We start from the raw sequence: 14,300 nt of genomic DNA, 5'->3' as shown, positions 1-14,300 counted from the left end.
AGATTGCTTTTAGAACAAAGCACTTCTAAGGGGGAAGGCTTGTTATAAACATAGAGGAATAGATAATATTATAATATACAAATAATGTGAAAATAAAAATAGATAAAAGATAAGAAATAATATAATAAATAAATACTAAAAGGCACACCTTTTCATTTAAAAGGCACAAAAGTCCCTTCTAGTTGATTTATTCGTGAGTTACACAGATGTAAAAGTCACCATTCATTATTTATATTTCTTGGTGTATCCAAGTGAAAACTTCAAGTCAAATTGAGTTTCCGCTACATGGTTACATCCATTACCACACCCACTAGGCAAAGTTTGCTAGAGAAGGTCATCTCCTCTCAAGGTCCATAGAATTTGTCAAGATGAGCTTGAACTCTATTCTATCCCTGCTTGTATAGGTCGAGATGAACCAACCTTAATAGTCGAGACCTCTCTATCTCCGATTAGCTATGTTACCGGATCCTTCAGGCCCAGCGGCTGGATCCGCGGATCCCCGGATCAGAGACGGATCCGGATCCGGATCCACGAAGATCCGCCCCGCCCAATATTTGTCTGTCTATAATATGGTTTGACGTCAGCACATATTTCCAAATTAAATCTCAGCGCAGAATCTAGAAAGAAAATATCAGTGGATGAATAACTCGATATTGGAAAAATCAGCCGTGCGGGAGTTCATTAATCTGTGGGGGAGTTCATTAATCTGTGTAATATGGTTTGACGTCAGCACATATTTTCAAATTATATCTCAGCGCAGAATTCCAGAAAGAAAATGTCAGCTGATGAATAACGCTATATTGGAAAAATCAGCTGTGGGAATAATTAACAAGGGAGTTCATTAATTTCAAATTTATAAACCTGCGGTTAACCATTGTATAAACTTTATTTCAAGATTATAAGATACGGATGTTGGGATATTCTAATTAAATTATATGTTTATTTTAGAAATTTGATGAAGTAAGTTCTATAAAGTAACTTCAATTAATTTAAATATAATAACTATTAAATTATAGGTTTATTTTAAAAGTTTCATAAAGTAAGTTTATTTTAATTTAAATATAATAACTAGTAATTAATGTTTCAATATTATGATACATTAATTTTAATATATTAAATTAATAATTATTTTAAAAATATTATATAGAAGTTTTATATTTAAAATTTTAAACAGAAATTATAATTTTTTTATTTTATACAAATTTAATTAATATTTATAAATAATATATTAATTCTGATACTATTTATCTAATATATCTAATATTTATTTTTATAGGTACTCTGTATAAAAATTATATATTTAAAAATTAATATATGTTTTTATTTTATTTTTATATAAATTTATTTTTTACAAATTATAAAATATTTTATATTGTTTGTACTTGCCGTATCCGGATCCTGGCTTTTCACAAAACTAGCGGATCCGTATCCGAATCCGGATCCGGATCCGAATCCGTATCCGAATCCCGGTAACTTAGCCGATTAGAATAAAAATTCTGTAAAACTGCCTTGCACTGGCACTAGGCCTATTTCTCTGACCACTGATACCAAGTATATTTCTCCAAACTATTGATAACTGATCCTCAAACACAATTCCGATCCTTGTCCCACTCCAGCATATTAATTTCCTTGCCGATAATCCAATTTGTAGCCTGAAGAGAGGAGGCCATACAATCCCTTTAAACATTGAGATTGGGGGCATAAATTGCACAAAAACCGAGGATCTCATCTTGGATTAGCAGTGACCAATGCACATCTATTCTCAAGATCTGACCCAGAAGCAATCACAGAACTCTGCAAGGAAGAAGAAAGGGTGATTACTAATCCTTGATTCCCTTAACAATGATTGAAGCCTGAAAGGACCATTCCAATAGTAGTTCATCTGATTCCATAGTTCAAATCTGGTTGACTTCGCCTCTTGTAGGAAAGACCACATATGACTGGAACTGTTGCAACACATTCCTGAAAAATTGTTTGTGACTGGGAATCGTCATCCCTTGTACATTCCAAGATAGTAGGGAGAGCTTCATTCCAAAAGAAGATGAATTCCTAAATTACTATAGCGGCTGACCATCTCAAAACCTTTAGGCATCTGACTATCTGATGACTGAATCATCACATCCTTATAGGATTTCGTTTGGTGCGATGGACTCAAAGCACTAGCTGGTTTGTTCATATGAGTTGGAGAGGAAAATATTTTATGCTTGTGAGTTAAGTTGCTAACATTGTTCAATCTCCATACTACTGGGCCCTTGATGTACAACAATACCCAAACTGTTAGGACGACAACCTCGGGGCATACCCTTGCATTGTCACCAAGGAACTACTAGGAACCAATGGGTGAACCACCTGACCAAAAAGGTTGGGAAACAATAACACTAGCAAAGGATGAAGTTTGAACCACCTACACTTGCACTTGACCCACCATGGCCCCCACTTGGGCCACATAGTCATGGTGGATCAAATATTAATAAGTCCCGATATTTATTACCTTTTGTTATCAGACCATAATAGAATAAACTATAAATATGTATATATACTGACATTTTGATTTCCAACCACCATGCCTGATGCCACCCACCCCTGAACTTGTGCCACCATCCAAGGAACCGCTTCCTTAAGTGCCCAATGTTATGAGAATTGGACCAGTTTTGGGAACTGGAAAACCACAGATTTGTTCTAGGGCTGAAACTGTCTGGTTGAAGGATTCAAATTTGAAATGGCCAGTTTTGTATTGAATTGGCCATAAATGCCAAATCAATTGGTTTTGTATAGAACTGTACACAGCTGGCGGTGGGAGATCACGTAAAACTCAAAGTAAAAAAATAATAAAAATAAAAAGACGAAACACACGATCTAACCCTAGGCACCCCCTAATGTTATTTAAAGAGGTTCCCACTCTCCATTTCACTCACACATTTTAGTTTAGTACAACCTTAGATTGAGGTGCAACAAATTGTTGGACAAGACCTTGAATGATGCAGCATAGTTTTGGATGATATGGATCCCTCGTCATTGTGGGTTGTGAAGACTCAACCAGCAGCATTTGACAATAAAGATCTATCTTTGATGGACTTGGACCCACTTCCGTAGCCAGAGGATCTAAAAATTGTTGTTGAATGTTAAGCAATGCATTTTGATGTTGTTATACCATTCGTTTGATGCTACAGATTTGTTTGATATAAATCAATTGTTCCCTTCCTTAATGTTTGATATCAATTCTAGTTCTATTATTGTCACAAGTGCCTTAAGGTTAAAAAAACTTCTATGATACCATTTGATATTACATGCTTTGATTGTTTTAACTATTACTGTATTTTTATGTATTATTCCATTCAAACTTTTGATAGGTTGGCATGTGTGTCCAGTTGCCCTCAAAGATCTAATATTATTTAAAGAGGTTGGCATGTTATTTAAAGAGGTTCCCACTCTCCATTTCACTCACACATTTTAGTTTAGTACAACCTTAGATTGAGGTGCAACCAATTGTTGGACAAGACCTTGAATGATGCAGCATAGTTTTGGATGATATTGATACCTCCTCAGAGTGGGTTGTGATTCTGTGAAGACTCAACCAGCAGCATTTGACAATAAAGATCTATCTTTGATGGACTTAGACCCACTTCCATAGCCAGAGGATCTAAAAATTGTTGTTGAATGTTAAACAATGCATTTTGATGTCGTTATACCATTCATTTGATGCTACAGATTTGTTTGATATAAATCAATTGTTCCCATCCTTAATGTTTGATATCAATTCTAGTTCTATTATTGTCACAAGTGCCTTAAGGTTAAAAAAACTTCTATGATACCATTTGATATTACATGCTTTGATTGTTTTAACTATTACTGTATTTTTATGTATTATTCCATTCAAACTTTTGATAGGTTGGCATGTGTGTCCAGTTGCCTTCAAAGATCTAATATTGCTTATTATGTTTTTCACAGGGCTTACAAAATTAGAAGCATTGAACATTGGATGGTGCAATTGTATAAAGAACTCAGATATCAAGCCTCTGGCTGGTATGTTTGAGTACCATGTTGGGGAAGTATTATGTTAAACTAGAATCTATTTGCCTGCAATTTGATTGTATGGTACTTGCTTATACATAGTGTAATATTATAAGTTGACACTTGCGTTAATGAATAAACAAGATATGTTTTATAGAAGTTAAATAAGTTGTCGCAGCAAGGAGATGGAAGGGTTAGTCCCATCCAATTCCACTATGTTTAGAAGTGTATTTATAGGTTGAAGATATTGCTGTTTTCAATTATTCTTGGACATATGAATTCTAATGCATCAATTGTGGCCTCTAGTTACAATCTAGGCAGGGATTTTTTGCCCCTACCTCTTTGCTTATGATGTTTGAGAATTCAAGGGCAATTTTTATACTATTATTTCGGTCCTGAACAATGTTAGAAGAGATTAACTAGACTTATAGTTGGGGAGTATTGCAAAATTATCTTGATTGTGTTTTAGAGGGTTACCTACTCGAGTATATTCACCTTAAGACAGTTGCTTCTAAACTAATACCCTTTTGGCACAATTGGTATGTTGGGAGTAATTAGGTACTATAAAACAGTTTGTTCTTTCATGATAATGTTATCATATTTATGTGTGGTTTATCTCAGAAAAATTCACAACTTATGCTATTACAAATCACATGTGCTTTTTGTCTGTTGAATTATTTAAATTTTCATTTGGACTATGTTTGGTGTTAAATTTAAGTGGTCCATTATGTAGGCAACTATGCTCATATGTGCCAAATAACTTTCCTACAATGGTGCTTCATATTGGATGCCATCCAATGTGGAAATTGATATACTTGTTCCTAGCTTCATATGTTATTGCTATTCCCTTTGGTTGTTGCAAAATAATATGAGGAAAAGATCCTCCTCTTGTGTATGAACCTTTGTTCTTGACATTCTCTTAGGCATGGCAATTCAGAAAAGCATCAACTATGCTTCAGATGACAATCGATAGGGTGCCAATATGGCTGAGATGTGGATGGCGAAGAATCTGGTTCTGACTGAACAGGTGTACATGTAGTCTTTGTGACTGAATTGGACTTAGTAGTCAAAGAATAAATAGAAGATGAAGTCTCTGTTGAGAAAAAAGGTACCAAGGATGTGTTTCCTAGTGCTTTTGTCTTTTGGCAGAGGAAAACATATGAGAACACCTTTTAGTAAGTGACTTTATGAGTTATTAAAGTCATGTGACTTAAAGTCACTTTATGAGGTACTTTAGTACTATGTCTTTATATTATTAAGTCACTTTATGTTTTTAAGCTGACTTTATGAGAAAAAGGTACAAGGTACAAAAACAACATTTAGTAAGTGACTTTATGAGTTATTAAAGTCATGTGACTTAAAGTCACTTTATGAGGTACTTTAGTACTATGTACTTTATATTATTAAAGTCACTTTATGTTTTTAAGTTGACTTTATGAGAAAAAGGTACAAGGTACAAAAACAACATTAAAATGACTAGGGAGTTCATTAATGAGGGGGGAGACATAAAAAGGGGGTCAATGGGAGGTTAGATCTCCACCCTTGATCAAGGAGAGCTGAGATTTAATCTGAGTCTTTGATCATAGGGTTAGGGCTTCTCTCAACATAATGAGACTAAAAAGGGAAAATGGCATAGAGAGCTCTCATTCTTAATGAGCATTTGTTGGAGAAGAGAGGAGAAGAGGAGGAGAGTTTGCTGAAAGAAGAGACCATTTTGCAGCAGGAGAAGAGACCCTACAGTAAGCTGATTTCCTACGCTGGGAGTGGTGCGCAGATCAAGGAGACCCTGCAATTATCCCAGCTCGAATTCCAAGGTAGTATAGGCTCAATTTTTTGAGGAGATCAGCAACACATAAAGTCGAGGAGGAGGCTGCATTAATAGTAGGTCAACTGTTTTTCAAGGCTGAGAGGGCTGTCTGACAGGTATGAGCTTCTAGCTAAGTTACCAGGTTCAGATTCGGATTTGGATTTGGATACGGATCAAGATCAGTGAGATTATTCAAAATCCAAGATCAAAGCCTTAGGGAACCACTTGTCCTCTGGTACCCAAATTTTAACACTCCCTCTTACCGAGGAAAGTGTTCCTCACCACTCCCATCTTGTTTTTGAAGTAGACATGCTTGCCCCGCGGTAAGGCTTTGGTGAAAATGTTTGCTACCTGCTCATTTGTGGAAATGTACTCAAGCTTGACTGCCCCCTTTTGGACATAGTCTCTAATGAAGTGAAACTTGATCTCAATATGCTTTGACCTATCATGAAAAACTGGATTCTCCGTGAGTTTTATGCAACTCTGATTATCACAGTAAATTACTGAAGGTCTCAATGCTTGACCAAATAGACCAAACAACATCTTGCAAAGCCATATGGCCTCACAACTAGCCAAACTAGTAGCCATATACTCTGCCTCAACTGAGCTCAATGCAACTGACTGTTGTTTCCCGCTGATCCATGACACAACTGCCGAACCCAACCCAAAACAACACTCGAAAGCACTCTTCCTATTTGAAGCACAACCTGCCCAATCTGAATCCGTGTACCTTGCCAGTCTCTCTCCATCACCCTGTCTATAATCCAGGCCAAAATCCACAGTCCCCTGCAAGTAATGAAGAATGTGTTTTGCAGCGACCCAATGCACTCTCCTGGCTCACACATGAACTCACTCAAAGTGTTATCTACAAAACATATATCTGGTCGAGTGTTGACCAAATACATCAAACAACCAATCAACTGTCTATATAGAGTAGGATCCACCAACTCGGAATCAGAAGCGTGAAGCTTCTTCTAGTTAGTGATCATAGGTGTAGACATGGGTTTGCAGTCCTCCATGTGAAATTTGCTAAGAATATCCACAATGTACTTCCCTTGTCCCAAGAAGAAATGCCCGTCCTCCTGCCACACCTCCAATCCCAGAAAATAATGCATCAATCCGATATCCTTCATCTCAAACTCTGAAGCAAGATCTCTCTTGCAACCCTCAATGAGTCTCTCTGCACCAGTGATGATCAAGTCATCAACATACAACACCAGAATGAGAGGCTCCTCACCCACCACAATGAAGTATAGGTTCGGATCAGCCTCACTCTTTGTGAAACCCAACTGCTGCAAGTATGTATCAATCCTAGAGTACCAAGCTTTAGGAGCTTGCTTCAAGCCATAGAGTGCCTTTTTCAATCTGCATACATGGGACTCCTTCCCATGCACCTCAAAGCCCTGCGGTTGCTCAGTATAAACTTCCTCCTGAATGAAGCCATTGAGAAATGCGGTCTTCACATCCATCTGGTGGATCTTCCAACCCATCTCTGCTGCAATCGACACAATGGAGTGAATAGATGTATACCGAGCTATGGGAGCGAAGGTCTCCTCATAGTCAACTCCTTCTATCTGTGAGAACCCTCTCGCCACAAATTGAGCCTTGAACTTCTCGATGCTACCATTTGTAGCATGCTTTATCTTGTAGAGCCATCTGGAAGTAACCACTGATTTACCTTCAAGCCTCGACACTACTTCCCAAACATTGTTCTTCATAATAGAAGAATACTCCTCCATCATGGCCTCTCTCCAGACCTGCTCGCTCGTTGCCTCCTCATAACTAGAAGTCTTGGAGCAACAATGCTTGTTACCAATGCCATGTAACTATAGAACCGCTCAGGTGGTTTACTCTCTCTAACCTGTCAATTTGTCCCAGCAATTGATGTGGTCTTGCCCAAGGTATCTTGAAGCCACTTGGGCTTCCTCTTCCCTGAGCATACTTCTCCCAATGGGGTGAAAGAATCCTCATCATCATCAGAAGCTTGAACTCCTGAAGGCCTGCCAATTGACCTCATGCTTGAATCTGTGCCTGTAGAAGCTGAATTACTGTGCGAATTGTCCATTAGTGGACTATGCTGTGAACTGTTCTGCGGACTGCCTTGAGAACCACCCACCTGACTTTGAGAGCCACTGCTCACTAATGGACTTGACACTGTAATCGATGTACCTCCTGATCCCTGACCACTGGATCCCTGTGATTGACTCATCTACTCCTGAGGGTTTGGTGACTCTGGATACTCTAACTCCCGTGACCTCCTGAAAGCTCTCTCCTCCTCGAACTTCACATCTTGCCTGACAACCACTTTCCTCTGCGCAGGAATATAAATCCAATAAGCTTTCGAGGTCTCGCTATAACCCACAAAGATGCCCTTGTCTGCAGTGGGCTCTAGCTTGGTCCTGTTCTCTTTGGGGACATAGGAATATTTAAGGCACCCAAAGATACGAAAGTGCCCAACATCAGGCTTCTTCCCAGAAAAAACCTCCTCTGGAGTCACATTCCCCAAGGCACAATGTGGACTCCTGTTCTGCAAGTACACAACAGTGTTGCAGGCCTCTACCCACAAAAACAAAGGTAACCCCTGATCATGAAGCATTGTTTTGGCAGCCCCTACAATGGATCTGTTCTTCCTCTCTCCAACCCCATTTTGCTGGGGGTTGTAAGGAACTGTGACCTCCCTTCTAATGCCTGCCTCAACACAAAAATCAACAAAGGCATCAAGGGTATACTCCCCTCCATTGTCCGACTTGAGGACCTTGATCTTCCTACCTATTTGGGTCTCCACAAGAGCTTTGAAATCCTGAAACCACTTGAATACCTCACTCTTAGTCTTCAAGAAATAAAGCTAGGTCTTCTTGGAGTGCTTATCAATGAATAAAACATAGTACTCATAGCCGCTCAAGGATACATGAGACATCCGACCACTCACATTGGTATGAATCAAGTCAAGGATCCCGGTTACTCTGTTGTCACTGTTGGGAAAAGGGGATCTGGCAAACTTCCCCATAGTGCATCCTTTGCATACATCAAGGTGATCAAAACTGAAATCTGGCACAGTAGTGGTGATCTCCCGCAATGTACTCAAGGCCCCATGATACATGTGCCCCCATCCTGCGGTGCTAAATCTCACACAACTTTGAACTTTTAGAACTGCTGTCGGTCCTGTCTCGGGTGCTGCTACTCAATGCCATCAGGGTCTGGACTGAGAACTTGTACACCTTGGCATGGCGCACACCAATAGCTGAAGAAGCTGAAGTTCCCCTAGGATATATAAGCACTTGCCCTCTGCTGAACAACACATCATACCCTCTATCCTCAAGTGCTGAGACGGATATCAGGGTCTTTTCATTCCAGGCACATATAAAACATCTGACACTTTCAAGGGAGGTTTGGGTCCCCTATCAAATGTTAATGTCCCCACATCGATTGCTCTAACAATGCTGTCATCACCAAGTACTACCTCCATATCAATGTCACCCTCTGAAAGCTCTGAGAAGTACTCTGCTAGTAGGGGGGAATGCACACTCCCTCTGAACCTGTATGGTAGGTGATCCTGCACTAATGGCCTCACAAGCTATGAACCCAAACTCCCGATCAAAGCTCTCTGGGAAGCTCTCTATCTCTGCAGAAGCTGCCATGGGTTTGTCTTTCCCTTTCTTATTCTTCTTCTCCGGACACCCAATAACACAGTGTTCCAACTTTTGACAATTCCAACATTTGACTTTGGAATAGTCCTTTTCCTTGTTCTGCTGCTTGCCTTTACCTTTCCCTTTGCCTCCATTGTTGGAGGCTTGCTTCTTTGCTTTGCGCTTATTACCTCTTGCTAATAATGCCACATTGTCATCCTCCTCCACACGTTTGGCTGCCCCAAGATGGTTCTTTTTGATCTCATTCTGAATGCAATCATCCCACAACCTCTCCCAATCGGGAAGGTTTTCCCGTGCAACATTGCCATCCACAACACAAATTTAGAGATTTCACAACTGCTAAAATTGCAGAAATAAAACACAACAAAATTATGACAGCCACACACAGAAAATAACACAGTGATTTTTGGTCAATGTGACCCTAGAAAAACCCCCTACAACTCTTAGGGAAAACCAATTTGAGTGCTCTTCTTTATTTTTGAAAATGCTTTTACAGAGAAACTGAAATACACAGTAAAAATTCTAGCAACCACAAATTACAACTTATCTCGAAAATCGTGCTTGAACTCCGCCTCGAAAATCGTGCCAATCAGCAAATAGCTAAAATAGAAAATTTTCCAGCAATAAAACAACATTAAATGTTGTGCGGCCTGCCTCGAAAAATATGCCCAGAACTTGCTGTACGGATTGCCTCGAAAAATATGCCCAGAACTTGCTGTATGGATTGTACGGATTTCAACAACACGATTGCCTTGAAATTTGTGCCCAAATATGCTTTTGAAATTCTTGCCCTTGCTGCTGCCCCTCTTCCTTGATTTCTGTGCTGTCCTTCCTCTATATCTGTGCCTTTCTACTGCAATACGATTTTGCCCTGGGATGCGTGCCCTGCTGCCCAGATTTACTGAAATGTCTTCTTGCTGCTCTCCTTCATTTCTTCACTGCACAGATATTTTCTCGTTGCTCTCTCTTCTCTTTCTCTCAAATGCTCATGAAAGAATGAATTGATATTTTCTTCTTCTCTTCTCCTTTTATTCTCTAAATGACCTTTTGGGTTACCTTAAGATCTAATGGCTGAGATTCATTTAGATCTAGGGATTAGAATAAATGTGCATTTAATTCTCACTTTCTATTTTTTAACTCACCCACTTAAATAAAGACCCACTTAGCCTTTTATTTCCATAGTCACTTTTTCACTTTTTAATTCTTCATTGACTTTAATAAAGTCTCCTTTAAATTAGGATGTAACTTTACCACTTATAAAGTCACTTTTAAATTAGAATGTAACTTTACCCCTTATAAAGTCACTTTTAAATTAAATTGACTTTACCACTTATAAAATCACTTTAGGAGAAAAGTAAAAAATAAATTTGGACACTTTTCCGTAGGCCAAAGATCAAAGCCTTAGGGAACCACTTGTCCTCTGGTACCCAAATTTTAACACCAACTTTGCAAAAGCTCAATATATGGCCCGGAACATTGAATGATTGGTTATGAACATTTGGATTTCTTTTGCTGCTACATATATTTTATTAATCCATTCAATCTCACCAATCTTGGCAAGCATAAGGTTCAATGAATGTACTGCACATGGAATCCAAAAGATGTGATCATATTGACCCTCCACAATTAAACCTGCAGCGCTACAAACTTGTGCATTGTCTGTAATGACTTGGACAATATTATGTGGCCCAACACTTTCTATTGCATCAATAAGAATTGTGGATATGTGTCAGGCCAAGCAGTAACTCCTCAAGGCAAAAATGATTTGTACGTATTATTCCATCAGGTAGGTCTTCATTATATACATGAGGGAGAGACTGTTTAGTTCATCTCCTGATGACTGATCATATTACTTATTTATTTATTTACATATCTTCACCCAATCACAAGGATTAGGTGTCAACATTCCCCCCCTTAATCTGAAGGGATGTTGGTGAGTCCAAGCATCATTCTGAATCGTTCAAGCTTTTCTCTTCCAAGCGCTTTGGTGAAGATGTCTGCAATTTGCTCATTTGTGGAACAATGATGGAGATGGATTGTTTTGGCCTCAACATGATGTCGAATCAGATGATATTTAGTATTGATGTGCTTTATTCGATCATGGAACTTTGGGTTCTTGGCCAACTTTATTGCAGAGGTATTGTCAATCATGAGTGGATTGATTGTACTTGTGTTACCTGCAAATCTTCAAGAATTTTCCTGAGCCACACAATTGCTTTTGTTGCTTCAGCTGCTGCCACGTATTTTGCTTATATTGTGGAATCTGCTAGAACTGATTGTTTGCGTGATCCCCAGGAGACAGCGCTTGATCCAAGACTCATAGCCTATCCTGAAGTAGATACCCCAGTTTCTTTGTCTTCATCGAAGTCTGAATCAGAGTATCCAATCAAGTTGAAGTCGTCCACCTGTGTATACTTGATTCCAAAGTCTTGAGTTCCCTTCAAGTACCTTAGAACTCTTTTTGCAGCAGACCAATGTCCCTCACAAGGCTTTTGCATAAACCTGGAGAGGATTCCAACAACAAACGAAATGTCTAGTCTGGTAGTAGTTAGGTAGTTGAGAGTTCCTACAAGCTGCCTATACTTTGTTGCATCCTCAACTTCTTTTCCTTCAATAGATGTGAGCTTTAAGTTTTGTTCCATTGGAGTAGTAAGAGGATTGCATTCTGTCATGTCAAACCTGTTCAACAGATAACCAATGTATTTCTTTTGAAAAAGAAATATGGACTTCGGATGTTGGGTTACTTCAATGCCAAGATAGTAATCAACATAGCCCAAATCAGTCATTTCAAAACTTTTCCCCAATTCCTTCTTGATGGATGCAATGTAGCTTTCATTGTTCCCTGTCATCAAAAGATCATCTACATATACCACAATATATACAACTGTTTTGCCAACTTTCTTGACAGATAAAGTTGCATCATCAAGATCATAATGTTTGAAATTGAGTTTCAGAAGATGCTCAGTTAGTTTTTCATATTAGGCTCACGGTGCTTGTTTGAGGCCATACAAGGACTTCACCAGTTTGCATACTTTATGTTCATGTCCTTTCACAGCAAATCCTTCAGGCTGGGACATAAAAACATTCTCTTTTAGATCTCCATTTAAGAAAGCAGTTTTTAGATCCATTTGATGGACTTTCCAATTGTTCTGAGCTGCTAGGGCAAAGATTGTCCAAATGGTAACCCATTTTGCTATGGGGGCATAAGTCTCCTCATAATCGACCCCTTCCTTTTGTGCAAAACCTTTTGCCACAAGCCTAGCTTTGTGCTTGTCAAGTGAGCCATCAGCTTTATACTTGTTCTTGTAGACCCACTTGCAGCCAATTGGTTTGGTTCCTAATGGAGGATCAACCAGCTTCCAAGTGCCGTTCTTTATGAGGGCATCATACTCCTTTTGCATTGCTTCTTTCCATTCATCATGAGAAGCAACTTCTTTGAAGGAAGTTGGTTCAAAATCTGTAGACAAGTTCAATTCACAATCATAAGAAACATCCATATCAACAGGTGAATTAGAGTCATCCACATCACCTCCATTTTGCCGGTTTGAATTTCTAGTTCCTGTCTTTCCAACCTCATCAGGATGAACACTTTCAAGTGTCTTTGTCAGCCACTTTGGGGGACCTTTCTCAGATGGTCTAGGCTGTTTCGTTGATTGAGTTGGTACTGAATCAAGATTGAGTCTCCCAATTCTATCAATCACGTCACTTAAAGCATCATCCGTTGTTGGAGTTTCATGCGGGGGAGTGTTCTTCAAAAGAAGACTCCACATGTTGATCTAGTATAGGAATCCCCCTTTCAAGGTGTGGAATCTGATTATCAAATTCTTGAAATGATTTTGCTTTTGTGAATCTATCGAAGCGATCAAGTTGCCGCTCAACAACATTGTCAGTTTTGGATGATTCAAGAAAAATTACATCTCTAAATACAACAAACTTTTTATTTACTTCATCATAGAGACGGTATGCTTTGGAGGTGTTTGAATACCCCAGAAAGATACACTTACAACTTCTAGCACCAAGTTTGTTTCTATGTACCTTTGGTATCAAGGCATAACAGGTGGAACCAAAGACCCTGAGATGCTTTACCGAAGGAACATGTCCATACCACATTTCATATAGAGTCTTGTTTCTTATAGCATTAGATGGACATCTATTCTTTATATATGCAGCACATAGAACAACATTAGCCCAAAACATTATCTTTACATTTTTGAAGAAGAGCATGGATCGTACCATATTTAAGATTGTCCTATTCATTCTTTCAGCTACACCATTCTGTTGGGGATTATAAGGCATAGTTGTTTGATTTTTGATCCCATGTTGGCAAAGATAGTTTTCAAATTCATTTGATGTGTATTCTTTTCCATTATTAGTGCGCATAGACCCAATATGAGATTGTGCATCATTTTCAATCCATTTATGAAAATTCTTGAATGTTTGAAAAGCATCAGATTTGTTCTTCAATAAATAAACCCAACACATTCTGGTGTAGTCATCAATAAATGTCATGATATATTTATTTCCATTTGCAGAAGGAACAGGCATTGGACCACATAAATCTGAATGAATGAGTTCAAGTTTTCTATGTGCTCTTGAATGTGAATCATGAAAACACTGTTTGCTAAGCTTTCCTAGACTGCAAGCATCACATTGCTTAAGTTTTCTAGGAATTGTAGGCAAACCAACAACACCATTTTTCTTCAACAAGCGCAGACTGTCATAGTTCAAATGTCCAAATCTAGCATGCCACAATAAACTTGATGGAAGTGTACCTTCTTCATGATGAGAATTGTATGAGAAATGTTGTGCATGAGTAGAGGTTCCTTGCAGCTTGA

General features: G+C 38.7%; 1 protein-coding gene across 3 annotated transcripts in view; it reads left to right on the top strand.

The window, feature by feature from the left end:
* The window catches only part of LOC149196818 (uncharacterized), a 219,157-nt gene that overhangs the window by 10,389 nt on the left and 194,468 nt on the right, over positions 1 to 14,300 (top strand). For all 3 annotated transcript variants that reach the window (XM_089405658.1, XM_089405659.1, XM_089405660.1), the window contains one exon: positions 3,949 to 4,023. In XM_089405658.1, the coding sequence (XP_089261784.1) occupies positions 3,949 to 4,023 (75 nt within the window). The remainder of the gene's footprint in view (positions 1 to 3,948; positions 4,024 to 14,300) is intronic.

The sequence above is a fragment of the Pinus tabuliformis genome, chromosome 2_2 (genome assembly GCF_031772625.1).
Source record: "Pinus tabuliformis cultivar Carrire ecotype Pingquan chromosome 2_2, CPIR1, whole genome shotgun sequence".
Lineage (NCBI taxonomy): Eukaryota > Viridiplantae > Streptophyta > Pinopsida > Pinales > Pinaceae > Pinus > Pinus tabuliformis.
This window is presented reverse-complemented; position numbering and strand designations above follow the sequence as displayed.